Source organism: Lithobates pipiens, unplaced genomic scaffold (assembly GCF_037356315.1).
Source record: "Lithobates pipiens isolate NorthernLeopardFrog02 unplaced genomic scaffold, aLitPip1_a1.2 Scaffold_3, whole genome shotgun sequence".
Classification (NCBI taxonomy): Eukaryota; Metazoa; Chordata; class Amphibia; order Anura; family Ranidae; genus Lithobates; species Lithobates pipiens.
This window is the reverse complement of record NW_027507790.1, coordinates 207790734-207818396: the sequence shown is the minus strand read 5'-3', so window position 1 is coordinate 207818396 and position 27663 is coordinate 207790734. Positions and strand designations below refer to the sequence as shown.

Genomic DNA, 27663 nt, shown 5'->3' with positions numbered 1-27663 from the left:
TCTGCTGCAATATACAATAAATTGTCTGGGGGGTAGATATACTTTTAACAGGTGTTTGAAGCATTATCCAAAACAATTACCAGTCCTAAGCAGAGATCTACCAGGCCAAGATTTCATCATTGGCCCCCTAAAAGGGACAATGCAGTTGTCAGGTTTTTCAAAAGCAAAGGTGTACAATGACTTGGCCAAAATACAGGACATCTTTAAAAACGTTCACTATATGGGAAGACTATGGGATAATTCAGGTCACTATAATGGCAAACTGCTGGTCCACAATATAACAATACAGGCATTGTGAATACTGAACGTACAAAGATCTACGTTCTTCACAATATGGGGTATATAAGTTGAAAGCTGAGCAAGGCACCTCAGAGTAGTGAACCTTATTACAGCTAAGCCATCATGATAGTAGCATGTGGTAGCTGCATGACAAATCAAGATTTTAAAAAAAAATAACAGACCAGTAGCACTGCAGGTGAATCCAAGATTTTTTTTTTTTTTTTTCAGGAGTTATACCTGCCAGTGGAATGTTGACACTTGGGTGTGTTGGCTGCCTGAGTCTCCTTGTTTTGGTTCCATCCACCAGCTGCTATGTCACTTTGTCCCTGCAACTCTGAAGAAACACAGCACAACAGGTATTTGACACACGTGGAAGTGTCAGAGGATGAAGATTCTAGCAGTGTATCTATCTATGCAAGGGAGCAAAAATCGGATTCAATGGTGACTGTGCTGGTATGTACTTTTAAAGCCCATCTCTAGGAAATGGAAAAATGCTGCCAACTGCAAAGGTTATATTGTCATTTAGGTTTTGGGCAGTGGTTCTCAACTCCAGTCCTCAGGACCCACTAACAGGCCAGGTTTGCAAGATAACTGAAATACATCACAGGTGATATCATTTGCTGCTCAGTGATTGCAGTATTCTAGTCTGCATCTCCCGAAGGTAATACTTGAAATCTGGCCAGTTGGTGGGTTCTGTGGACAAGAGTTGGGAACCACTGAGCTAGAGGGCTGCAGAAAGCAGTTTTATGTACTGATTATATACTCCTTCAGCAGCTGGCAGTCTGCACTGTTTCGGCAGCTGACTGTCCCTTAGAGTCATTACGTCCATTACAGAATAATGTCCTCGGCATTAGACATCAGAGGATCTGTAACTGCCGGAGCATTGGGAAGAGGAAGCCTGCCAGACTTGAACAGGTATTTAACACTTTTCCATAACAGGACCCTATTGCCCCATGCACTAACACAACTATAAAATGCGGCAGCTGTTATCACCACAAAGATTGCCCAAAGTGGTAATGAATGGAAGTTTTAACTGTTCTGGCCAATTGATTTTTATAGTAAATGCTTTTAAAAGCATAAAACAGACACAGTCATGTGTATCTCTGCAGCAAAGAGCCAGCCAAGGTTGCTACAAACACAACCCAGTGCATGTCCTTCAGTAGAAGATGACTAATCCTACATGCACTGCAATGGGTGGCTATATTCTTTGAGTTACACAAAAACAAAACAAAACTACAGATAGATTAAATGATTCCTTGGTGGTAGAGGTTTCTAACAGCTGGGAGACAATGGGCTGGATTTCTTAAAGGCAAATAGACTGGGCACTCTGCAAGTGCAGTTGCTCCGGAGCTTAGTAAATGAGCAGAAACTCTTCTGAATTCCATCATCCAATCATGTGTAAGCAAACATGTTTTTTTTTTTTTTAATTTTCCTTGCAGATGATTGGGTATTCTTTAAAAAGTCAAGCTTCACCTCATTTATGAAGCTCTGGAGCAACTGCACCTGCAGAGTGTATTTGCCTTTAGTAAATCAACCCCAATATTTCACCTTCTCAGCACCTCTTTGAACTGTGAAAAGCCTACACCACCATGCCAAAACATTGGGAGAAAATAATATTGATGTTTTCTGTAGCTCACAAGAAGTGACAAGGACACTGGATTTTTGGCAAGATCAACAGGTATCTTCTGTGGTTGCTGAAATTCATTAATTTTCAGGCTAAGGACTGGTCAGCTAGAATATATTATATTTATGTTTTCTGGGTTTAGGTACCCTTTGAGGCAGTGTGTGTGTTCCATCACATTCTATTGCTGGGTGTTTATAAAAGGTTTGCATAAGCTGATACTAATGAATGTACTGGCATTTTTTCCTTAGTGGAAATCCCCTTTAACATTACACAGAATGATCAAATATCTTACTGCAATTATACAAAGGACAGATAGGACTTATTTATAATTGGCTCACAAAGTTCCTTTCCCTTGTTGTTTACTATACAGCATAGTGGCTCGTTTCATTTTATTATAAATTCTTTTTTCCCCAAAGTGTGAATTAGTGTTTAACGGAGGAGCAGCAGGTTACAAATATATTGTAAAAATTACTATAACACTTTTTTTTTATCTTTGTTTCTTACTGCCATGAATCATATATAAAAAATAAATCGCAAGAATATATATATATATAAAAAAAAAACTACAACATATTCCTATATCATAATGTGAAACTTTGTATTTACATCTATATAGCATAAAGGAAAAAATGGCTGTGTTTAAAATAAAATTATATCTATATACTTTAAGAAAAGGCAACAACCTTCACTGTAATACATACATCTGCATTCATCTAGAACAAGTATTGTAAGTTTACAGCACTATGTTTTCTGCAAATTTAAAAGAAAAGTCTACATTAACATATGGATAAAACAATAAAACACCAGGAAGAACCAATAAGTAGTGACAGCTCAGCAACAACTCATTATCCACCATTTATAGTCTGTTACACTAAAAATGTCAGGTAGAACCTCAGCTTTGGTTGCCATGGGCCACATGCCTCCATTTTATATTTATAAAACTGTGCATGTATTTCATTTTATTTCCGTTTGACTTTTCACATAAAGGAGGAAAGCTGCTCAGTAGTATTCTAATGCGGAGATCAGAGGAAGGGAACCCATCAAGGTAGGAATATGGCTGCTGCAACTGCCAAGGTGTAGGCTCTTTATTAGTCAAATGTTCTTTTACTGACCCAGAACAAGAATGTAGGTCAATTCTATCTTCACTGGCTGTCTACAACTTAACAAATGCAATTTTTTAGAACAATTCTGCAATACATGTACACTCCCCATGTTAAATTTATACTGTAAATGAGCTGGCAGCACATTGCCTTTGCTTTCGAAAATTCCAAACAGTGTTTTCGCCAATCCAGCGCATGTGTCGGTGACATCACAAGCTGCATGAAGTGTGACTATTATAGGCTTACCTGTAGGTATAAGTTTACAGAATGGGTTTACATCCTCTTTAAAGGTGATGCTAGCTTCTACATGAGCAAGGAAGAAAAGACCTACACCAAATTACTGTAGGCATCATAGTAATCCTGTGTATTTTTAACTAAGTTATTGTGGCAGCAAACTGCATTCTTTCAAGTTTTTTTTTTTTTTGCATAGTGTAGTAAACCTGGAATCTCTGCACTTGATTTTCGGCTAGAGATCATCTCACTTTCTGTCCAGTGAGAATGCGGTGACTGTGATTAGAAACTGATGAATTATCAAAGCCTTCCCACTTCTATTTAATGAAAAAATGTTTGGGTTGGAGTTTCATTTTAACGAAGGTCAATAAATGTAAAATAAAAAAAACATTGGTTACCGATCTATACACAGTACATATTAATTGGCAGAAATCTATAGATCACTATATATACACACACACAACTTGAATTATACTCCAATCTATTAACATTCATGGAATTCTGACATATTTGTCTCCTGATCCAATTCTACAAAACAGCAAAACCTTAAATGGGTATTAAAACACAAAGAATTATCTGAAATCAGCTGAAGATTACTTCCGTTTGGAAGCCATAATGATGGGTTTTTCAAAATTGTATCACGCAAAGCTATAAACTGAACAGAACCAAGACAGCTGTTCTACCAAGTGCACCACATAACTTAACAAGGTGACATGCATGTGCTTCTAGACACAAACAGAAACCACACACTGGATGGTAAAAACTTTTCTTTAGGTAGATTCACCCAAAACCGATTTTGGCATCTTTGTCTTGCATATATATTTTGTGAACAATGTCTCCAACGATATCTCCACACCTCATTCCTTAACTCCACCTACTTGTTGGGTGGTGGATATGCAAGACTCTTATTTTGTCTACTGGATTTTAAAATGTATGTTACATTATAAAGACTGTAGAAGATGGCATAAGTTTTCTCCTGAGATAAGAGGTTAGTGGATGATTAAAGCAGACCTATTGTCAAAAATAGGAACTAAGCTTCCCTTCCCACCCTGCTCTCTTAAATGCATAAACGGGAGTCCTAACAACTTTTACTGGAAAACCCCAACTCCAGGATTGCTCACTGCCCATGTTCATCTCTACCGGGGAAACCACATTCCAGAATCCCTCACTGTCCAATCATGTGATTAAATGTTTGGGTATGGGTTTGGGTTATTCAGTAATGGGACATCCATCAAAGGGAAGGCTCCACTACTTTGAACTCTGATCCTGTAACTTGGCAGAGATCACAAACTGTCACCATATGATCCGAAAGCAGCCGTATTCCAGGGCTTCTTCCACAATCAATTGTTTTAGGGAAAGCATAATTGGTTTGAACCAGTTTTATTTTAGATACATTCTTTTAAGGATCATACATTTTAAAACTATTGCTTTGTATCTCTCTGTGTGTGTGTAAAATACATGCACACATTCATATTTTATATGTACAGTATGTCACAAAAGTGAGTACACCCCTCACATGTTTTTGTAAATATTTAATTATATCTTTTCTTATGACAACACTGAAGAAATTACACGTTGCTACAATGTAAAGTAGTGAGTGTACAGCTTGTATAACAGCGTAAACTTGCTGTTCCCTTCAAAATAACTCAACACACAGCCATTACATTTTCTAAACCGCTGGCAACAAAAGTGAGTACACCCCTAAGTGAAAATGGGCCCATTTATCCATTTTCTCGTCGCGGAGTCGTGTAACCCATTAGTGTTACAAGGTCTTAGGTGTGAACGGGGAGCAATGTTAAATTTGGTGTTATTGCTTTCACTCTCTCATACTGGTCACTGGAAGTTCAACACGGCACCTCATGGCAAAGAACTCTCTGAGGATCTGAAAAAAAAATTGTTGCTCTACATAAAGATGGCCTAGGGTATAAAAAGATTGCCAAGACCCTGAAACTGAGCTGCAGCACAGTGGCCAAGACCATACAACGGTTTAACAGGACAGGTTCCACTCAGAACAGGCCTCGCCATGGTCGACCAAAGAAGTTGAGTGCACGTTCTCAGCGTCCTATCCAGAGGTTGTCTTTGGGAAATAGATGTATGAGTGCTGCCAGCATTACTGCAGAGGTTGAAGGGGTGGGGGGGGGGGGCAGTTTATTGAGGGAACCATGAATGCCAGCATCTACTGTGACATACTGAAGCAGAGCATGATCCCCTCCCTTTGGAGACTGAGCTGCAGGGCAGTATTCCAACATGATAATGACCACAAACACATCTCCAAGAGGACCACTGCCTTGCTAAAGAAGCTGGGGGTAAAGGTGGTGGACTGGCCAAGCATGTCACCAGACCTAAACACTATTCAGCATCTTTGGGGCATCCTTAAATGGAAGGTGGAGGGGCGCAAGGTTTCTAACATCTACCAGTTCTGTGATGTCACCATGGACGAGTGGAAGAGGACTCCAGTGGCAATCTGTGAAGCTATGATGAACTACATGCCCAAGAGGGTTAGGGCAGTGATGGAAAATAATGGTGGCCACACAAAATATTGACACTTTGGGCCAAATTTGGACAAGTGTACTCACTTTTGTTGCCAGCGGTTTAGACATTAATGGATGCGTGTTGAATTATTTAGAGGAGACAGCAAATTTACACTGTTATACAAGCTGTACACTCACTACTTTACACTGTGGCAAAGTGTGATTTCTTCAGTGTTGTCACATGAAGGTATAATAAAGAATTTACAAAAATAAGAGGGGTGTACTCACCTTTTGTGAGATACTGTATATACACACAAACACGGTACATACACTCACATATACTCGAGAAAGGATTTCCAAAGCAATTACGGGCTACCTAAAAATAGCTCAGCAGATACAGTTTGCTTTGCTATTCCCTTTCTCTAATTTATACATCCCACTGAGCTGTCCAAGAGTGCGTTTAAACCTGTGAAAGCACCCTGCCTCCTTTTATGCAGCGATCACACACGAGTGATCAGCCTTGGATGCAGACTGCCTGAATCCAGGGCCAATCCCTTGCATGTGATCGCAATTAGCTGTGGGAGCCAGGAGCCTCTCAATACTTTTAGTGGGGCTTCCTATCGCAGGAAACATCACTGTAGTTCTTCATCTAATCAGAAGCAGATGCATTGTCTAATAAGGGAAGAGCCACTCTTGTGGTTCCATAAACAACCTTCTTTCAGCATTGTATGAGAAACGACACAATGCTGAAATGAGACCTATAGCTTCACATGCTAAACTCAAAATATTGCTATGCAATATTTATCATACAAAAAATATATGTGTGTGCGCGCGCGTATGTACACACACACACAGATTATTTTTCTTAAAATAAAAAGATGTGAAAAAAAAATACTATACATCCCCTTCGAGAGCTGGGTAGACAGGAAGAAAAAAAAGTTCCTATTTCTTTCAATAGGTTCATTGTACATCCGTCAGCATCAGTCCATAACTGAAATACAAGTTCTGGGTGCACAGAAACTTAAAGTTACGATACTATTTAAAGACATGTTTTGCATGAAAAGATGAGTTGTAATAGCAATATAAATATTCTATAGGCGGTTGAATTGATGAACATCGTTCACAGTCAGTCAATGTTGCTCATATAGCTGTTCTAGACGATATGGATTGATCCCGTTTTCAGTCATCCAGCCTATTTTTATGAATTATTTAAAGTACCAGTCTTGGCCTACTTAACCAATACTTGGGTAGATGGCTACTAAAAAGATACTATCCACGAAACAAATATTAAAAAAAGAAGCAATTTGATGTAGATGTAAGGCAGCAAACAATGAAGACCCTCTGTGATCCAGACACAATGCTGCTGTCCATGTATGATGTTACTGGGAAGTAAAAGTTCCCAGGTGAAACATTGAAGACGCCTGCTTCATTCAGGATTTCTCACAACTGAACAGGCTCAAGTTCTCGATCATCTAAAAGGTTTATTAGCATTGAAAAGCTGTCCTTTACAGCTTCCATGTTGTCCAGGGAGGTTGGCTGTAGAATCCATCTTTTTCCTCGTGCTAGTGGCTCAAGTTCAAAATACTTCTTGATCTAAAAAAAAAGAAAATAAAATGTAATCCAGAAAAAATGTATGCACTATACAGCATAAAAATTAAACACAAACCAAACATGTGGTTTCTGAAGTGTAGTCTATTTTAATTTTGCCTTTCTATAATATAACTTATGCCAAACAGAGCAAGAAAGTTAACTGAAATATCACATTCCTTATAAGTCATTGTGACATAAGTGCTCTGTGTCAATTTGAATCCAAATTACATGCTCTGAAAAAATAGGATTTTTATAAAAACTTACCTGTAAAATCCTTTTCTTGGAGTACATTACAGGACACAGGGCCACAGTAATTACTGTATGGGTTATATGGCACCTTCAGGTAATGGACACTGGCACACCCTAGACAGGAAGTTCAATTCCCCATATAACCCCTCCCCTTACTGGGAGTACCTCAGTTTTGTAGCAAAGCAATACACGTGTAACCAAAGAGGGGTGGGACCGCTGTGTCCCGTGATGTACTCCAAGAAAAGGATTTTACAGGTAAGCGGTTATAAAAAATCCTATTTTCTTTATCATACATCACGGGACACAGAGCCACAGTAATTACTGTATGGGATGTCCCAGAGCAATGCCAATTGAGGAGAGGAGACCCAAACAAAAGTAGGGTGCAATCAGACCTGAGGACCTATACTGCTGCCTGCAGTACACTGTGCCCAAAGGAGATATTCTCATGCCTTCTTACATCCACCTGATAGAATCTGGTGAATGTATGCACTGAAGACCAAGTTGCAGCCTTGCAGATTTGAGCCATGGAGGCTTGGCGATGCACTGCCCACGAAGCACTAACAGCCCTGGTGGAGTGCGCTTTGATTTGAAAAGGTGGAAATTTCCTCTTCAAGCCATAAGCTTGAATAATTACTTGCCAAATTTGGCAATAGTGGATTTCTACGCTGCCTGTCCTTTCCTAGGACCTTCAGGCAACACAAACAAAACATCTGTATTGCAAACCTGAGCTGTCGCCTTCAAACAGATTTTGACTGCTCTCACTACATCCAAAGAATGTAGAGACTTTTCTTCCTTAGAACAGGATTCTGGAAAAAATGAAAGTAAAACAATATCCTGGTTTAGGTGAAAACCTGAAACCACCTTGGAAGAAAGCTAGGATGAGGACGCAGTAAAATATCCTTCTGAACGATTAACTATGGCTCTTTACAAGAAAGAGCCGCCAACTCTCACTGCAGAAGAAATGGCTACCAGAAAAACTAGCTTCCTTGTCAAAAGGACTAAAGGAATATGTTGCATCAAGCTCAAAAGGATATTTCTGTAACGTCGATAGAACTAAATTCAAGTCCCAAGGGTTCAGGGGTGCTCTAACCTGTGAATTAAGCCACGTTACCCCCTGTATAAAGCTTCGGGCCAAAGAATGCGAAGCAAGCAGACATTGAAACTGATAAGGCCGAAATACTGATAAGGCCGAAATACCAATAAGGCCGAGACTTTGCCCTTGATAGTACTCAAGGCCAGTTTCATCTCTAACCCCATCTGCAGAAAGGCAAGGATTCTACCTATGACATACTTTCTAGGAAGCCAACCCCTGGATTCACAACAGGAGACATATTCCTTCCAGACTCTATAATAAATGACTGGAAGCTGGCTTCCTTCCATTAATCAAAGTAGATATCACTGAGCCTGAAAGCCCACTATTCTTCAGAATGTGGATTTCAACAGCCAAACCGTTAAATTTAGCGTTTGTAAAGTAGGATGGAACACTGGTCCGTGCGATAGCAGGTCTGGACATGGTGGTGGCCCCTACCACCATCTTATCATTTCAGCATACCAGGATCTTCTGGGCCACAAGAACTATGGACTTCTTTGCCCGCTTGATCCTGCAAAGAAGTCAAGGTAGCAGCAGAATAGGAGGGAATGTATAAATCAGTGACAACTGGTCCCATGGGGTGTCACCAACACATCTATTCCGCATGCGAGTGGATCCCTTGTTCTTGACACAAAGTCTATAACTTTGTTGTTGAACCTGGACACAAACAGATCTACGTCCGGGATACCCCATCTTTGGCATATAGCCAGGAAGAGGTCAGGGTGAAGGGATCATTCCCCCCAGGAACAACTGCTGGGGACTTAAGTAGTCCGCCTGCCAGTTCTCTGGCCAGTTCTGGTGTCCCCCTAGTGATTGGTATAAGCCACTGCCGTGAGCATTATCGAATTGAATCCTGACAGGAGAATCCCGCAACCTTACTGTCCAGGCCCTTAGGGCTAGGTAAGCTGCCCGAATTTCTAAGATGTTGATGGGCAAACTCCTTTTGGTTCTGGACCATTTCCCTTGGACCCTTGGTCTCTTCCAGGACTGCTCCCCAACCCGAAAGGCTAGCATCTGTTACCACCTTCCAGGCAACTGTTAAGAAGGATTTCCCCTTCTGCAGATTCTTTGGTATCTTCCACCAACTGATGCTCTGATGCACTCCTTTATGGCACTGATTTTTGCCTGGGGTAAGAACCCCCTCTTCTGGGCTGTATCTATAATCAAACCCAAGTACTCTAATCTTCTTACTGGTTTTAAAGAAGATCTCTCTAGGTTGAGGACCCAATCTAGGTAATCCAGGTAGTTGACTGTGGTGACCATGCTTTGGTCCAGGCAGGCTAACGACTGGTCTATCAAGAGCAGGTCGTCTAGGTATGCGATTATCGTTATACCTCAAGTCCTTAATCTGGCCAGCGGATGGGCCAGAAGTTTTGTAAACACCGGAGGTGCAGTAGCTAGACCTAATGGCAAGGCTACAAACTGAAAGTTACGTTTTTCTACTTTGAAACACAGATATTTCTGGTGAGCAGGGAAAACAGGTACATGCAGGTATACATCCTTGATGTCGATTGATGCCAGAAGTTCTCCTCCTTGTAGGACGGATACTACTGATCGGATTGATTCCATTGCGAAAAGAGTGAATTTTCAGGAACCGTATTAGATCTTACAGATCTAGAATGGGCCTGATATCTCCATTTGGTTTTGGCACCATGAAAAGGTTTGAACAAAACCCCAAACCCTGCTCTTCCATGGGGACCATCATGATCACTTTTTGTGAGAAAAGTTGGTCAAACGCTAGAAAGGGACTTTTTTCTCTGGAACTTTGGAGACATTTTGACCTGACGAAACAAGGAGATGAGAATTCTTGAAACTCTAGTTTGTAACCTAGAGCTAATATGGAGACCACCCATCTGGCTCAAAATTCTTCCTGCCAGACCCTCGAGAACTGCAGAAGTCTTCCCCCTACTCGAACAAGCAGGGGCGCCCCTTCATAAAGAGGTTTTAGTGTTTTGTCTTGTGGGTTTCCTCCACCAGGATTTCTCTTGTCCCTGGGGTTGACCCCAAGGTTTACATCTTGAACCTGATGGTGGAGACCGTTGCGACTGCCTGGAGGCTGATGCCCATAGCACTGGATAAAGAGCCCATTTAATGAGGGATGTTTACTCCTTTACTTAACTGGCAAAAGGATACTTTTCCCACTTGATATTTTTTTGGATATATTTGTCCAAATCATCCCCAAACAGCTTTTTCACCACGGAAAGGAAAATCAGCCAAAAGCTTATTGCATGGGGCTTTGGTCGGCCAACTTTTCAACCATAGAATTCTACACATATGCATCAACCCAAGCGTAAGGTGACAGGTTTAAAGAATAGAATCTCTGATTGCGTCAATTGCAACACACAAAGCTGCTGGCAGCTCAGCTAACTCCTGGGCCTGCTGTCCAGGGAAAACCTTGAGAACCCGTTTAAAATGGTCTCTCAAGGATTGACATACCCCAATTGCCGCCACTGCAGGTTGAGCCACTGAACCTGCCAAGGAAAAAAATATCTTAACAGGAATTCCAATCTCTTATCAGTTGGATCTGTAAGTATTTGCGCATTGGCAACTGGACAAGTCAAACTTTTATTCACAGAGGATATAGCAGCATCAATTGCTGGTATACTCCACATCTTAGTGAATTTTTTCTCCATAGGATAAAGTGTTGAAAACTTTTTAGGAGGGAAAAAATGCTTATCTGGGTGACCCCACTCAGAATATATAAGCTTTTCCAGCACTGAATATACAGGAAAGGCACGCAAGGCTTGAGGAGGCTTTAGTGAACCCAAACAAGACGTGGGCTCTTCAACCGACTCAGTTAAGTGTAGCTTAAATGTGGAACGGACCATTTCAGTAAGAGGATGCACCAGCAACTTCTCAGCACGTGAAGCTGAAGAAGGTTCTTCCCCACTTGATTCCTCAGAAGAGGAGTCAGTCTCCATGGTCCCCTGAGGGGGATTCATTTTCCCTGTCCAAAAACCTGGTTTCTTTGGACACAAGGCTGGGGAATATTCAATTCGGCCTGAAAAAGACACGTTGAATGGATCCGGTTGCATGGCTTTCCCCAGCAAGGAATATTCCAGTGGAGCTCAGCACAGCACATCTTTACTTGTGACCAACACCTAAATCACTGTCAAAAAAACTGAGGTACTCCCAGTAAGGGGAGGGGTTATATGGGGAATTGAACTTCCTGTCCAGGGTGTGCCAGTGTCCATCACCTGAAGGTGCCATATAACCCATACAGTAAATACTGTGGCTCTGTGTTCCATGATGTACGATAAAGAAAATAATGTTTCTTCCACACCACTGTACCCTCAATCCACACACCAAACTAACCGAATAATGTTAACCTTGCATAAACAAGAAAGTCAAACTGCGCTCGTTCAGCTGGTGTATCATTTGTTGGGTTCCCCACTGGTATTATTAATACTCCATTGTCCCTTTAAGATCCTGCAACAGTGGCATCAGGACCAACAAAAGAAAGGGGAGCTCCTCTCATGGTGTAGTAAACTTATGAAACCCACTTTTAAAATACCAATGCACTGATATTTATTTAAAAGAATCTGGATCTCAAAATAAAAACTGAAACCACCGGTGTGCCCTCCAGCATGCAATCCAATGAAGCAGAAGTGATGCCATAAAAGCCCCTCCCAATGCATTTCATCATCTATGTGCAACTTTCTCCCTCCCACCTATGTGCATGTGTGTTAGGAGGGAGTAAAATCCATCAAGGGTATCCTGGAATTCTACTTTAATATCAAGTACGATTCCGGGCACACAGTCCTGCATTGTAAAATCGCTCAGAGCCCACCCACAACCCGAGTGTCAGAGAAAAGAGCAGATCATTGGCTGGCAAGGAAGTGTGGGAGTAAGTAAAATATCTTCTTTTGGGTATCCTAGGCACAAAATGAGCATTTAACCCCTGTAGTGTGGGGCAGAAGCACCACTGCAAGGGTAGTTTTTTTCAATTTCCCTGGGGTTCAGCGCTAAGTTTTAATACGTTAATGTAATTTCAAATGTTTTTCAATCATTAAACGAACACCTGGTGATTCTATCATTAAGGACCTTGTTAGTGTACTCTCTGTTATAGGGCGTCAACTGTCTACCAGTCATGCTACTTCTTTGGTCTTCTCAGATGCACCCCTGTTATATAAGCACTACAAAACCATAGTTCACAGTTAGAATTACTTTCATATTTCTTAATATCAGCCACACAGGGAGTGCATTGTTTTTAGTAAGTGGGCCAATTGTAACTATAACAACAAATGCATTTGAAATTTAGACAAGGCTAAGTACTCCCCCAGTTTCCATGTAACAGTGCTGGGCCAATCACCAACATGGAGTCACTGCAGGAAATAAATCACATCTTCCTGCATACCCAGAAGTATAAGGTATTTCTCTGGCAATACAAGGCTGAAACGAGAGCAAGTATGTGCTGCTGGGGAGGGGGGAAGGACAATGGACAAATCACAAGTTCACTTTAAGGTTGTAATATGAAGATTTGAGCATAAAAGAGTGAGACATTTCCACTATCAGTTATCCATATCAGTTGTCTGCATAGATTGGAGAAAAAAAAACCTACAAAACATCTAAAACCATCATTCTTAGAAATGACTCCAAAGAAGAAAATGCACCCAAGGCAACACAAAATAACAAGAATGGACAGCATGACAACTCCCATCACAGAAAGACAGCACACCTATCCAAAAATACAAAAGGGCTCAACGAAGTAACATTTGTGCAAAGTTACAGTATCGTGCATTTTTCAGGTGTGTCTGCTTTACATTTTCCATATATTTGAGGGGGCAAGGCATGTTCTAAAGTCATGACATATCCACAAAAACAATGTCTAATCTTGTTTTTCAGATCTCCCTGTCAATAAAATGTCAACAGAAAATCAAATGTCATGTGAATTAATGATTGAAGCGGTATAGCCCCCTTCTAAGAAATTATTATTTTAAACAGCTTTTGCTTATTATTAAATATAGTTTATTTTTTTCAATTAATTATGAAATATGTTGCACTATTGATGAATACACAATTGAATAAAATTTGTTTTGGGTGCCCTCAACTCCAACATGACTTTTCCTATATATGAAAGAGGAGGAAAAATAGTGCCTCTAAATAATATATTTGTGCCAGTAATAAAGCAGCTGCCATAAATTTGTATAAATTTGTACACCCTGTGTTAAGGTGCTAGCGTGAATAATCTGTATGAAATATACAAATCCCAATTTATAAATAATTAGTCAACCACTAATTGCAGTACAATCAGTGCATTCAACTTAGCAAATCAAAATCCTGTAATTGTAAGAACACCACAATTTTTTTTTTCAAAAAAAGTCCAAAAAATGCGAACAGGAATTATTCTTCTATTCAAATTCTTCCAATCACCAAATGTGCTCTTGTGGTACATGCACTTTTCATTTAATAAATGCTCTCCTTATATGTGATCCACCACCTAGTGTAAGGGGGGCCAACAGGACACTCGCAGCTTTTGTAGCTTTAAAGAATTGTATATGCCCAGCGTTCACTCCGTCTATCTCATCCAGTTCCACCAAGAGGAAAATACAAAAAAGGAAAAGGCAATAGAGCAATAATTATGCAATGTGTTTTGTTTATTGTAAACTCTTTTTAATACGCATGTAAGTCCACTCACATAATTTTGTGCCATGAAGTGGCACCCACTGTTCAATCGCTTGAGCCAGCATGCGTTCCACCTAAGCCAGACATGATGTCAGCAAGACCCAGAAGTTGCGCTACTGCTATGGACCTCAATGCATTTCAATGGAAAGACGTCATCAGGAAGTCATCCTGATGACGTTTCCTATGCATGAAGTCCCAGAAATATTATGTTCAAATAGTCTGAAGCCCCAAAAATGTCAGATTTATGGTGAAGAAGAATACTTTTACTGATATCAGGAATTATTGAAGACTTGTAAATTAACCAACCCACTTTAACCACTTTCAGACCGGACCATTTTGCTGGTAAATGACCAGAGGTCTTTTTACAATTTGGCACTGCGCTGCTTTAACTGGTAATTGCGCGGTCATGCAATGTTGTACCCAAACAAAATTTGCGTCCTTTTCTTCCCACAAATAGAGCTTTCTTTTGATGGTATTTGATTGCCTCTGCGATTTTTATTTTTTGCGAAAAATCCAATAAACTCAATTTTAGTCATACATTTAGGCCAAAATGTATTCAGCCACATGTCTTTGGTAAAAAAAAAGTCAATAACTGTATATTTATTGGTTTGCGCAAAAGTTGTCACATCTACAAACTAAGGTACGTTTTCTGGAATTTACGCAGCTTTTAGTTTACGACTGCCTATCTCATTTCTTGAGGTGCTAAAATGGCAGGGCAGTACAAAACCCCCCCAAATGACCCCATTTTGGAAAGTAGACCCCCTAAGGAAATTGATAAGTGGCATGTTGAGCCCATTGAATATTTTATTTTTTTGCCTCAAGCGATTGAATAATGACAAAAAAAAATGTATTTATTTTTTTTTACACAAAGTTGTCACTAAATGATATATTGCTCACACATGCTATGGGCATATGTGAAATGACACCCCAAAATAAATTCTGCTGCTTCTCCTGAATACGGGGATACCACATATGTGGGACTTTTTGGGAGCCTAGCCGCGTACGGGGCCCCGAAAACCAAGCACCGCCTTCAGGCTTTCTAAGGGCGTTACAGTTTTGAAGGCCATAAAATGCCAAGATGGCACAAACGCCCCCCAAATGACCCCATTTTGGAAAGAAGACACCCCTAAATTTAGGGGTACACTAGTGAGACTAGGTAATAAATGGCGGGTGCCCTGAAACTATAAAAAAAATAACTAACCAACCAGCGTCATCTGTAACCGTTATATGGTGATCACTGGTGAAAGGGTTAACTAGGGGACAATCAGGGGGCTTTATGTGGTAGTATATGGGGGTCCCTGGCACTATAAAAAGCTGCGGCGAACCTAAATACCTACCTGCCTAACTAGCGTCACCTGTGACACTAATACAGCGATCAGAAAAACGATCGCTTATTAGGCTGGGTTCACACTGGAGCGATGCAGGAACGCCACAAATCCGTGGCGGGTTCCCGCATCGCATGCCTCCCGGCGGCAGTTCACACTGCCCTATGCGAACTGCTGGGAGTGTCAGTGAAATGTTAATGACACCCCCAGATCAGTTCGCATATCGCAGTGCCATCTGCAAACTCGGATCGCATGGTGTGAACACCCATGCGATCCGATTCTGCTGCGGCCCAAAAAAAGGGTCCCGTGCGAGTTTGCGGCGGGTGCGACACGAATTCAGCCATACTATCTGTATGGCTGAACTCGAATCGCACAGAGATCGGATGTGATTTGCACTGCAGTGCGGTGCGAATCACATCCGTTTTCAAACCGCTGCAATGTGAACCCAGCCTTAGTGACACTGGCGACGGGGGGTGATCACGGGTTTAAACCTTTATTGGGGGGGTTAGGGGGGTACCTTAGAACTAAAGGGGGCTAACCCTAACTGCTCTAACAGTTATTACAGTCACAAATGACACCCGCCGGGTGATCAGGGGGTTAAACCTTTATTAGGTAATAAATGGCGGGTGCCCTGAAACTATAAAAAAATAACTAACCAACCAGCGTCACCTGTAACAGTTATATGGTGATCACTGGTGAAAGGGTTAACTAGGGGGCAATCAGGGGGCTTTATGCAGTAGTATATGGGGGTCCCTGGCGCTATAAAAAGTTGCGGCGAACCTAAATACCTACCTGCCTAACTAGCGTCACCTGTCACACTAATACAGCGATCAGAAAAATGATCGCTTATTAGGCTGGGTTCACACTGGAGCGATGCGGGAACGCCACGAATCCGCGGCGGGTTCTCGCATCGCATGCCTCCCGGCGGCAGTTCACACTGCCCTATGCGAACTGCTGGGAGTGTCAGTGAAATGTTAATGACACCCCCAGATCAGTTCGCATATCGCAGTGCGATCTGCAAACTCGGATCGCATGGTGTGAACACCCATGCGATCCGATTCTGCTGCGGACCAAAAAAAGGGTCCCGTGCGAATTTGCGGCGGGTGCGGCGGGAATTCAGCCATACTATCTGTATGGCTGAACTCGAATCGCACAGAGATCGGATGTGATTTGCACTGCAGTGCGGTGCGAATCACATTCGTTCTCATAAACCGCTGCAATGTGAACCCAGCCTTAGTGACACTGGCGACGGGGGGTGATCACGGGGTTAAACCTTTATTGGGGGGGTTAGGGGGGCACATTAGAACTAAAGGGGGCTAACCCTAACTGCCCTAACATTTATTACAGTCACAAATGACACCAATGCAAAAAAAAAAAATGCAATTGGTGTCACCGTGACTGGGGGGGGGCAGGGGTAATTGGGGGGGTGATCGGGGGGGTAAAGGGGGGGTGTGAGTGTGCCTGGCATGTTCTACTGTACGTGTGGTGTGTTGGTGCAACTCACCGATCCTCTCTCCTCGGTGCCGGAACGAAAAGTACCGACACGGAGGAGAGATTACATCACTTCCTCTCCTGTGAGGAGAGGAAGTGATGTCACGGAGCATTTCTATTCGTCGGGAGCGATCGCGAGGGGGTGGCCATGAATGAATGGCCGCCCCCTCATCCCGGATCGCTCCCGAACGAATGCCGACCGCCGCAGGCACCGGGGGGGGGGGGCCCGATCGGGCCCCCCACCCGCGGGAAGGCAGGGACTTATATATACGCCCATATGCCTGCCCGTGCCATTCTGCCGACGTATATCGTCGCGCGGCGGTCGGCAAGTGGTTAAGGATGGTTTCACTCCTATTAATTTGCGTTATCCTGCATGCTTTAATATATATACAAACACACACACTGTACAGTATATAAAAATGCTGGACTGCCAGCAGTTCTAGGAAGCCCTATCCCTTTTACAAAGTTGGGAAGGGGACCCCCTCCCCCCACTGCCATTTCTGGGCTCTCCTGTAGCACTTAGGGAGCCCAGGGCCTCTAAGCAGTCAGGTTGGCTGTCCACAGAGGAGATGGAGAAATATCTGTTCCCCCATCTCCTCTAACAAATTAAGTTAGAAACAAAGATTTTGTCTCTGGTTTCCCTGTGTTTTCCTGGTTGATGAAGCCAGGAAAGCACCTGATCAAACAGTTCTTAACTTGATTAGCTGCCTTGGAGGGCATGGGGGATATCATGGGTCTAATAGACCATGTAGAATAACTTTCACTGCCCACAGCTATCACAAGGGTTATTGTTCACCCCTTGTGATGGCTATAAAGTCAGATGCAAAAAAAAATGTTCTTAACAAAAATAAATTTAGATAAAATATTATGCAAATATTTAAAACACCCCTGTGCAAATGTGCACGTAGATCCATATGAATGAATGGCAGATTGAGAGCCATCATTCATGTTCAACTCTAAACAGATAACTTGTAAAGAATTTTAAAGAGTTGCCTATGAATAATTTTTGGTACAGTGTTAGTTTTGGCAGCAAATTTCGATTTAGCTTTAGTCTTTTGACTAAAATTACATTTTAGTTTGTCATCTGCAATTGTTTTAGTCATATTTAGTCGACTCCATCACATTTTAGTCGACTACAATCTCCAGTACATTTTAGTAATCTAAAATCGAATGGGTTTAATTACATTGTAATGCAATATTTAAGCATTTCTCTACAATTTCCAAACTCATTATATACTCCTGGAAGAGGACATAAGTGGAACGTTAAAATAAAAAACCCTAAAAACTCTTTGCATGATGATGCCAGTGCTACCATGCAGTGCACATTTACATGAACTTTAACTTCTGTTCAGTTTCTTGAACTGTTAAAGTTCATGTAAATGTGCACTGCATGGTAGCACTGGCATCATCATGCAAAGAGTTTTTGGGGTTTTTAGAACACACAAAACATTTCAGCAGCTACAAGCACACAGCACAGACTATCACTGGCAGTCTGGCACAGCATAATAAACCAATACTTGAGGGTAATGCTCATTTCTACAATAAGAATCCGTTTACTGACAGTTTATTATTTCAACAGTTCTAATTCTCAGAGACAAAGAAAAAGTGCAGTCTACACCAACACCTTTAGTGTGTGGATTATAACAGTCGCTACTTTTTATCAACTATTCTCTCAGCATTTGCAATGACAATAGAGAGGTAAATATCACACCAAAAAAACCTACTAGGGGCTGGACACCGACTTAAGGTTGCCCCCTTTTTGACAGTTACTGATCTATTTTGCTTTTTCATTAGTGTGATTTACCTCTATTGTCAAATTGTCAAGAGAGGAGTTGATAAAAAGTGGTAGTTGTTATAGTTCCACACACTAATGGCATTTGTTGTTGTAACCTGTGGATTTTACCTATGAATTTAAATTGACAATTAAAATGGTTGTTGAAAATATTGATTCTTCTTATTGCAAAAAGCACAACCCACAAGTATTCGGTATGCTTCTTATGTTAGAAATAGAAATACCTGGAAAATAAAACTTATTTGTTTCGATTCACTTTAAGGAAAGCATTTTTGTGCCAACATGACCGACCCTTGCTCTATTCCGCCGACCTCTAGAGAGGTCACCTGTGACACTGAATACCCTCTCTGTGTGTGAGGTAATGTAGATTTTCTCAAGGCATACTCCTCAGCCTTTTTTTTTTAAGCAGTTCCTGAATACTCTCAGCTACATCAACAAGGGTTTCACAGACAGTAGGGTTGACAAAACAAGCAGCTGCTGCAAGTTGCGAGAATACATCAGTTGGATCTAAGATCTAAGAAGAAGTAAAACACTAAGTTACATTCCCTTTAATTCACTGCTCAATTGTGGCAAGGTCTTGGTAGCTAATGGTCTGTTTAAAGTCCTCAGGGTGGCCGAGTAGATCCAAGAGGGCAGGGACAGCCAGGGACATGGTGTCACTCTGGACGGGTTTTAGTATGTTTCTCAAAAGGCAGAAGTAGGTCATGCAATGATATGAGCTTTTGTCATTCACTGGCATGCTGCACAGTGCTCTGGACAGTGGGCTGAGGAGGCCTGTAATGCTCCACAGTGCTTTGGATGGTGGTTCGAGGAGGCCTGTAATGCACTACAGTGCTCTAAACAGTGGTCTGAGGAGGCCTGTAAAGCTGCACAGTGCTCTGGACGTTGGCTGCAATGCTACACACAGTGCTCTGGATGGTGGTCTGAAATGAGGAGGTCTATAATGATGCACAGTGCTCTAGATGGTGATATGAGGAGGTCGGTAATGCTGTGCACAGTGCTCTGGATGGTGATCTGAGGCCTGTAATAATGCACAGTTCTCTGGACAGTAGTTGTAATGCTACAGAGTGCTCTGGATGCTGGTATGAGGAGGCCTGTAATGCTGCACAGTGCTGTGGATGCTGGTCTGAGGGGAGGCCTGTAATACTACACACTCACAGTGGGTGCTCTCGGTTCTGGAAGGTTGATGTCGTGACTCGGGAGTGGGACTCTAGTTAATACTTGGGATGCTTGTAATGCGCAGTGCTGCTCTGGTCTCTGGACAGTCATCTGAGGAGAGGACTCAGAGGCCTGTAATGCTGGCTGCTTGTCGCTTGCTTGCTGGGAGTGGAAGCAGGAAGAGCTCTGTGGAAACTGGAAGTTAGTTCACAAGGGTAAACGTTTCTGCCTCACATTTTCATTTAGTTTTAGTTCGTTAACGAAAACGGAATTAATTTGTCAGTGAAAGAATATGTTCCGCTGACAAAAACGTTTTAGTTGACAAAAATACCACTGGTTGCCATTTGACATGTGTGCATAATTTTAAAATTGATATGTTTGGTATCTGTCACAGACCACCAGGACAGGGGCTTTTGGAGGGGAATATAGGGTGGTCTCTTTACTGACTATGGGCCCTGGCTTTTGAGAGAGCAGATCATTCGCTAATGATGGACAACCATGTGATGAACGCTGAGAGCGAGGCTTAATTGATTAATTATCCGAATAAGGACAATAAAGCTTTCCTTCTGTGGATGGAAATCCCTCAAGAAATCTATGAAGATAAATTAATTCCACCTTTTCAGACTGCTGGACCATTGTATACATTTTGTCTTAGACTGTTACCATACAGTCTAGGATCCCTGATTAATCAAACCATTGCCTAGGTGTGAATTCCATTGTAAGAGTCAATTGAGTCACCTACTGTTTCTGTCTGTTGGCTAAATTGGCTAACTAATTGAGGTTCCTACATGACAGAATTAGCCTTGTGCCAATTCTACCTCATTATCTAAACATTGTGTGATGTTTTGGATACCATCTTGTTTTATTATTCACATGGGGCCTGACCTACTTTTGAAGAGTATAAAACATGCATTTCCGCACAATAGAGAGTTCCAGTTCGCATCTTAATAAGTGTCGCCTAGTTTTGGGTGCTCAGCTATAATACTTGGGTCCTGGTTCCAAACAGGGGGAAGCTATATCTTGATGAAAGCACCCAAGCTGGGTGCTGGACAGTTCAATCACAGTATCTATTTATAAATGTTTTCACACAAAATGTCCACAACATTCACCCAGTATTCACACATCTTTCCAATTGAATCCAATTAGAAAAAAAATGGTAATCGTTGTGTGAAAGCATTTAGAAATAGACCCTATAATTTAAGCCCTTCAGGGCATATACAAGACTGATATGAAATTAGCAGTGGATTAACAACCACAGATGAACAGTTTAGTAACCTTGAACAAGCTGAGGTAGTAGGGTGAACAAATGAGGATGATTAGGAGGTCTTGACTCCTAATCGCTCTCTGGACTACTGGTGACCACCAGCACTGTAATATAACACAAGTATTTACTCCTCAGCCTATAAAGACAGCATTTCCACTAAATCTGTGTGGCAGTATTTAACCCCTTTCCCACTCAGCCCCAGTATCCTTTTAATGGAGTCTGTATGCACAGAGCGTGGAAAGGATTGCCGATCATGCAACCACTGCGTCTGACTACCACAGTGGTCACATAATCGGGAGTCCATCCTGCTGGCTACCGAACATTAGTGTGGACTGAAAGTGGTCTTTGACAGTGCAGTCCCTGTGCTGGGAGTGTGTAGTAAGTGCGCTCTCAGCACAGAAACTTCTGCTGTCCATGACATATATTGTATGTGCGGCATGTAGGCGTTAAAGCCCACCCTTTTTCTGCCGCACATAAGTGGTAAGCTGCCGGCAAGAGGTTAAAGACATTATTGCAGGTTTTTAAAAATGCTTTTCTGAATGACTTTTTTCAGCTAAAGAACGCTTTATATATTTGGTGGTCTTTTTTCTATAACTTGCTGGGGTTTCCAGAGCCAACTTATGTTGGGGGCAAAATATTATTCAACTAGGTGGCATAAACCTTTAGGTTGGGTTCACTTATTTTCTAATGTGGGTTTCTCCACATCCAATTTGCATGACAGGCGAGTATGACCAGCTCTCAATGTAGCTGGTTCACACAGGTCCAGGGGGGCTGTGCTCTGGATTGCAGAAGGGTCCTGTGCATCTTTGGGTCCGGTTCAGGTGTGAATTCAGTCAAAAATTTGCACCTGAACAGGTGAACAGGGATGCACCAAACCCCATGAACTGTATGATCCAGGGCCTGCCACATACACCTCACAGGATACTTCATAGGAGAGCCTTTCTAAAAGAATTTGGTTACTCTTTGTTTCTGAACATGCAATTAGGGCCAATCATCTTTGATTTACAATTTCATCAATCTCAATACTAGAACTACTGCATTTCCAGTTGAACAACTGTTTAGGACTTCAAGAATATTGTGTATCAACCTGAAACGTTGTATATGTTAATCTAACAATTCTTAACATACCAGCAAAGTAGTATTGCCTGAACACAGTTTAGTTTGCAAATTCTTTTGTGGAAGGGTATTTTCTTTAGGAATATTAGTTTTCCACACTCCTACCAAAATAGCCACAAGTATGCAAAAAATATTCTGACACTTTAATGTGCAGTATATATCACTGGCCGGGACATGTTTAAGCAGCAATAAAGGAAACATATGTTTATTTAGAAACTTCATTAAAAATTAGTGAGTCTATGTTCAATGCCAACAGAAATAACTCTTCTGAAAAATATGTGGAAGAATAAAAAGGCACGCAGTGGAGAATTATACAAACATGCAACTACAAATACCAGCATCAACAAATTTAGGAATTATCAATCAAAGGAGACAGTATGGTCATGAAAGGTGTTTGTCGGAAAGTAACTGACTTTTATTTGACAAATGCATGAAACAGAAACACAACTGAACTGCCCACAAAGCAGTCATCATTGCATCTAAACTTGAATATGTAGTCTTTAAAACAGTTAATGAATTAAACAGTCAATGCAGTCAACATAGTAAATATAGGGGTCCTCAAGGACAGCCCTCAACATGTCTGGGGGGTGGCACACAAAAAAGTATAGCTTTTGTGCATTTACTATTCTTTATTAGTTTAATAGAATTAAAAATGCATTTTGTACAAACTGCTCTCTTCTAAAATTCTACCTGTTGAGGCATTTGCGGGTGACAAATAAAATGGACATCATACCCCAATTCTTCTACAACTTTATGACAATACCTACAACAATTCCTCAACCTTTTTTACAAACAGCTTCAACTGCCCTTAAAGCGGAGGTCCACCCTAAAGTGGACCTTCCGCTCATCGGAACCCTCCCCCCTCCGGTGCCACAATCGGCACCTTTCAGGGGGGAGGGGGGTGCAGTTACCTGGATAATCCAGGTAACTGCACCCACTTCCGGGACAGCTCTCTGCGGAAAGGGGCGTAACTTACGCCCCTTTCCGCAAGTGGCCGCCCCTTCCCGCAAGTGCCCCGCTGCCTGCTGGGAAACACACAGCTCCCAGAGGCAGCGGGGAGCGTCCTTATTGCGCAGCGCAATTCGCGCATGCGCAGTAGGGAACCGGGAAATGAAGCCGAAAGGCTCCATTTCCTGATTCCCATACCCAAGATGGCGGCGGCAGGACCCGACAGACGACCTAGCGATCAGCTTCGGGTGCCGACATCGCGGGCGCGCTGGACAGGTAAGTGTCACTATTTTAAAAGTCAGCAGCTGCAGTATTTGTAGCTGCTGGCTTTTAAAAAAAAAAAAAAAAACGCGGAGTCCCGGTGGACTCCCGCTTTAAATCAACCACAGGATACTTTCCTTGCCTAAATCAAAAGGTAGAACATGTTGTCTCAACACCTTGCTCGATTATAGATGCAGTTCATACCAGACTTTACTCACCACTATAGGGTCACCACAAAAAAAAAAAACTATCGGACCACCACTGAAAAGACTCATAACTTTGGATCTCTTACCGCTCTCTTCTGGATAGACCTTTAACTTTGAGGCACAACATCAGAGATACCTGTCCTTAAGCGCCACTAACCCAGGTGCCATAATTATTAATCCTTCTTTTCCACCTTGATTCAAGAACACTCTTCTTATGCAGCTACATTACCAACTTAAATATGTAAAACATTAAATTTAAACTTTTGAAAGAAATTTTAAACTCTGAATATATATATACACACACACACACACACACACATTTCACTTTGTATTATTTGTCAACTGCAGACAATGTCCTTGGCACCATACATAGGCTGGCCATACATTATGCAATTTTCTTGTACAATTTTCCTTTAAATTTACCAAAACCATATAATATGAGGTCAAACTGAAACAATTAAATTTGCATGCAATCAGGCAGGCCCTTATATTACATAAAAAACGATCAAAAACAGCGCACCAAAGGGACTAGTAGATTGATGTGAAAAAGACTTTAAAATGTCATTTATTAAATGTAAAAAATGAACACAGACATCTGATCCCTGCAGGATCTAAAACACATAAAAAATATAAAAAAACACCAATCATAAAACGGACAGATGTTTGATAATGAAAAGCTCCTCAGATCTCTCAATTATAACTTTGGAAAGGTGAAAACCAAAGACCAGTGTGCACAGCTATCGAATGCCTAATGAATGCAAACAATCATCTGAAAGAACCCAGAGCGTTGTATGAAAAGTCAGTGTAAACGAATGGAACAATGTTCCTAGGGACACTCACTTCATAGGTGTTCAATGGGCTGCAGAGCTGATGAGTCAAGTCTGATGACCGAGAGGGAGGTGTTTATTTCAGCGCCATCTGGAGCGTTCGGCTTGGAGGCAGAGGTGTAATGCTGCACGCTGGGTGGTGAGGATCAAGCTAAGTCACCAGATGATATCAGCTGTACACATAGGCAGCTTAGAGAACACTGCACTGCTTGCAGCGCCGCTTGTCCGAGCGGCTGTGGATCACATGAGAGGCTTGTCACGTGGAAGGCTGTGAAAGGGAAGGTTGCTATGCCGACTCACCTGCTTACATGTTTCGCGCTCCTGCGCTTTGTCAAAGCGCAGGAGCGCGAAACATGTAAGCTGATATCATCTGGTGACTAAGCTTGATCCTCACCACCCAGCGTGCAGCATTACACCTCTGCCTCCAAGCCGAACGCTCCAGATGGCGCTGAAATAAACACCTCCCTCTCGGTCATCAGACTTGACTCATCAGCTCTGCAGCCCATTGAACACCTATGAAGTGAGTGTCCCTAGGAACATTGTTCCATTCGTTTACACTGACTTTTCATACAACGCTCTGGGTTCTTTCAGATGATTGTTTGCATTCATTAGGCATTCGATAGCTGTGCACACTGGTCTTTGGTTTTCACCTTTCCAAAGTTATAATTGAGAGATCTGAGGAGCTTTTCATTATCAAACATCTGTCCGTTTTATGATTGGTGTTTTTTTATATTTTTTATGTGTTTTAGATCCTGCAGGGATCAGATGTCTGTGTTCATTTTTTACATTTAATAAATGACATTTTAAAGTCTTTTTCACATCAATCTACTAGTCCCTTTGGTGCGCTGTTTTTGATCGTTTTGTCTGCTGCATCCATTTTTTGCCAAGTCCATAATGGGTTAACAGCCGCACATTGAGACCATCTACAGGACATTTATTTAAATAAACGAACATCCCACGAGATTGTCAAGCGCTCTTAAAAAGAGACCATTCATTTGTGCGCCAACTTTATATTGTTTTGTTTTACCTTATATTACATAGTTGAAGGTAAATTGAAAGCGTTGTGGACAAGGCTCCTAAAAGGAACAGCCATCTTCTTGTTGGTGATTTAATTGTAAGAGGTGTGACTTTAGGTAATAATATGGAAGGGTCAAAAGAAGGTAAGGCGTTTGCCTAGTGCTACTGTTAGCAGAGATAAAAGGTGCATTTTAAAAACTGCTCTCTTCACTAGCTTTTTTGACAATATTGATGTGAACCTTGGCACAAATGCTTTGTCCCAGAATGATGTGGGTTCTGTACAGAAGGGTTTTCTGAATTTGGATCAGGATCTTAAACAGTTAGGGTGTACCGTTACATTTTCAGAGGTCTCGCCTGTGCATAATGGACAACAAGAGAAAGAACTTCGTATAGCAGAGTTCAATGTTTGGTTAAAGGATTGGTGCAAAGCTGAAGGTTTTGGATATGTTAGTGATGACGATCAGGTGGTCTGACATTGAGCTGTTCAAGAGATGGTCTGCATTCCTCACACAACAGCACTGAACTTCTTATGCCCTGTACACACGGTCGGACTTTCCGATGGAAAATGTGCGATAGGATCTTGTTGTCAGAAAATCCGATCGTGTGTGGGCTCCATCTGACTTTTTCCGTCGGAATTTCTGACACACGCAAATTTTGAGAGCAGGATCTAAAATTTTCTGACAACAAAATCTGATCATTTAAATTTAGATTGTGTGTAGACAATTCCAACGGACAAAGTGTCACGCATGCTCAGAATAAATTACGAGACGAAAGCTATTGGCCACTGCCCTCTTTATAGTCCCGTCGTACGTGTTCTACGTCACCTTGCTCTGAACGATCAGATTTTCTGACAACTTTGTGTGACCGTGTGTATGCAAGACAAGCTTGGGCCAAAATCTGTCGGAAAAAATCTGACAGATTTTGTCGTCAGAATGTCCGACCGTGTGTACAGGGCATAAGTATGGAAATAGGGGCAGAGATATAATTGATTGATTTCTGTTGCCAGGTGGTTGAAACAAATGTAAGGGCTTGTGTTGCTAAGGACTTGGCTGATGGGGCGGTCACTTCAGTTAAAGTTTTTGGCCGTAAAATGAAAGCAGTAGATAGTGTCTGTCATGTGCACTAATGCTCTTAGTTTAGGCAAGTAGCTTTGTGAGTGGACAGCTCTTATGTCTAGGGACAACTTGGATCTTGTTTCAATTACAGAGACAAGGTTCAATGATTCAAATGACTGAGAAATAACTATACCAGGGTATATACACAGAAGAAAAGAGTAGGGAAGAGGGGAGGTGGAGTTGCCATATATGTCAAAAATAGCATAACGCTAACATTAATTAAAAAAACTAATTGAAACCGTCTGGGCCTGTCTTCCAACCAGAGAGGGATCTTCCCTTACAATTGGTGTTGTATACAGAACCAAAGGACAGATTAAAGATCATAAGTTGTTGATTGACGGACAAGATAACTTAAATGGCAATGAAATAAGAGGTTTTGATTATGGGTGACTTCAACATGCCTGACATTAACTGGAATTCTCAAACTGCTATTACAACCAGAAGCAGGGATGTAAAGGAAGCACTGAATAGGATTTCTCTAAAACAGTAAAAAGGCCCAACCCAGGCAGGCAAGTTAGTTGGAATAAAACTGAATAAAAAACATGGCTCACTAAAGAGTTAAGCGGGACAGTAAAGGAGGAAAAAAAAATCAGCATAGTGAAGATTCAAGGAAACAAGAGGTGTAGCTGACAGAAGAGTAAAAATTCTAGACAATAGGAGGCCAAACGCATTATCAGTGCTGCCAAAGCACAGAAAGAGGAAGAAATGGCTTTATTATTGTATTGTATTATTGTATTAAAAAAGGCGATACAACCTTTTTTAGGTACATTAGTAATAGAAGAAAAAAAAATGCAATGGGATCACTAAAATTAAAACTGGGCACAACATAGATGTTGAGGGAGGCAAGGATGTAGAAAACCATTTAAACAATTAATTCTGTTCAG

At 41.6% G+C, this 27663-nt stretch overlaps 1 protein-coding gene across 2 annotated transcripts in view; it reads right to left on the bottom strand.

Annotated features, from left to right (window-relative positions):
- Nucleotides 1-4854: 4854 nt before the first annotated feature.
- Nucleotides 4855-27663, bottom strand: part of ARL15 (ARF like GTPase 15) — a 476807-nt gene continuing 453998 nt past the window's right edge. For both annotated transcript variants that reach the window (XM_077462750.1, XM_077462751.1), the window contains one exon: nucleotides 4855-7298. In XM_077462750.1, the coding sequence (XP_077318876.1) occupies nucleotides 7146-7298 (153 nt within the window). In that variant the 3' untranslated portion in view covers nucleotides 4855-7145. The remainder of the gene's footprint in view (nucleotides 7299-27663) is intronic.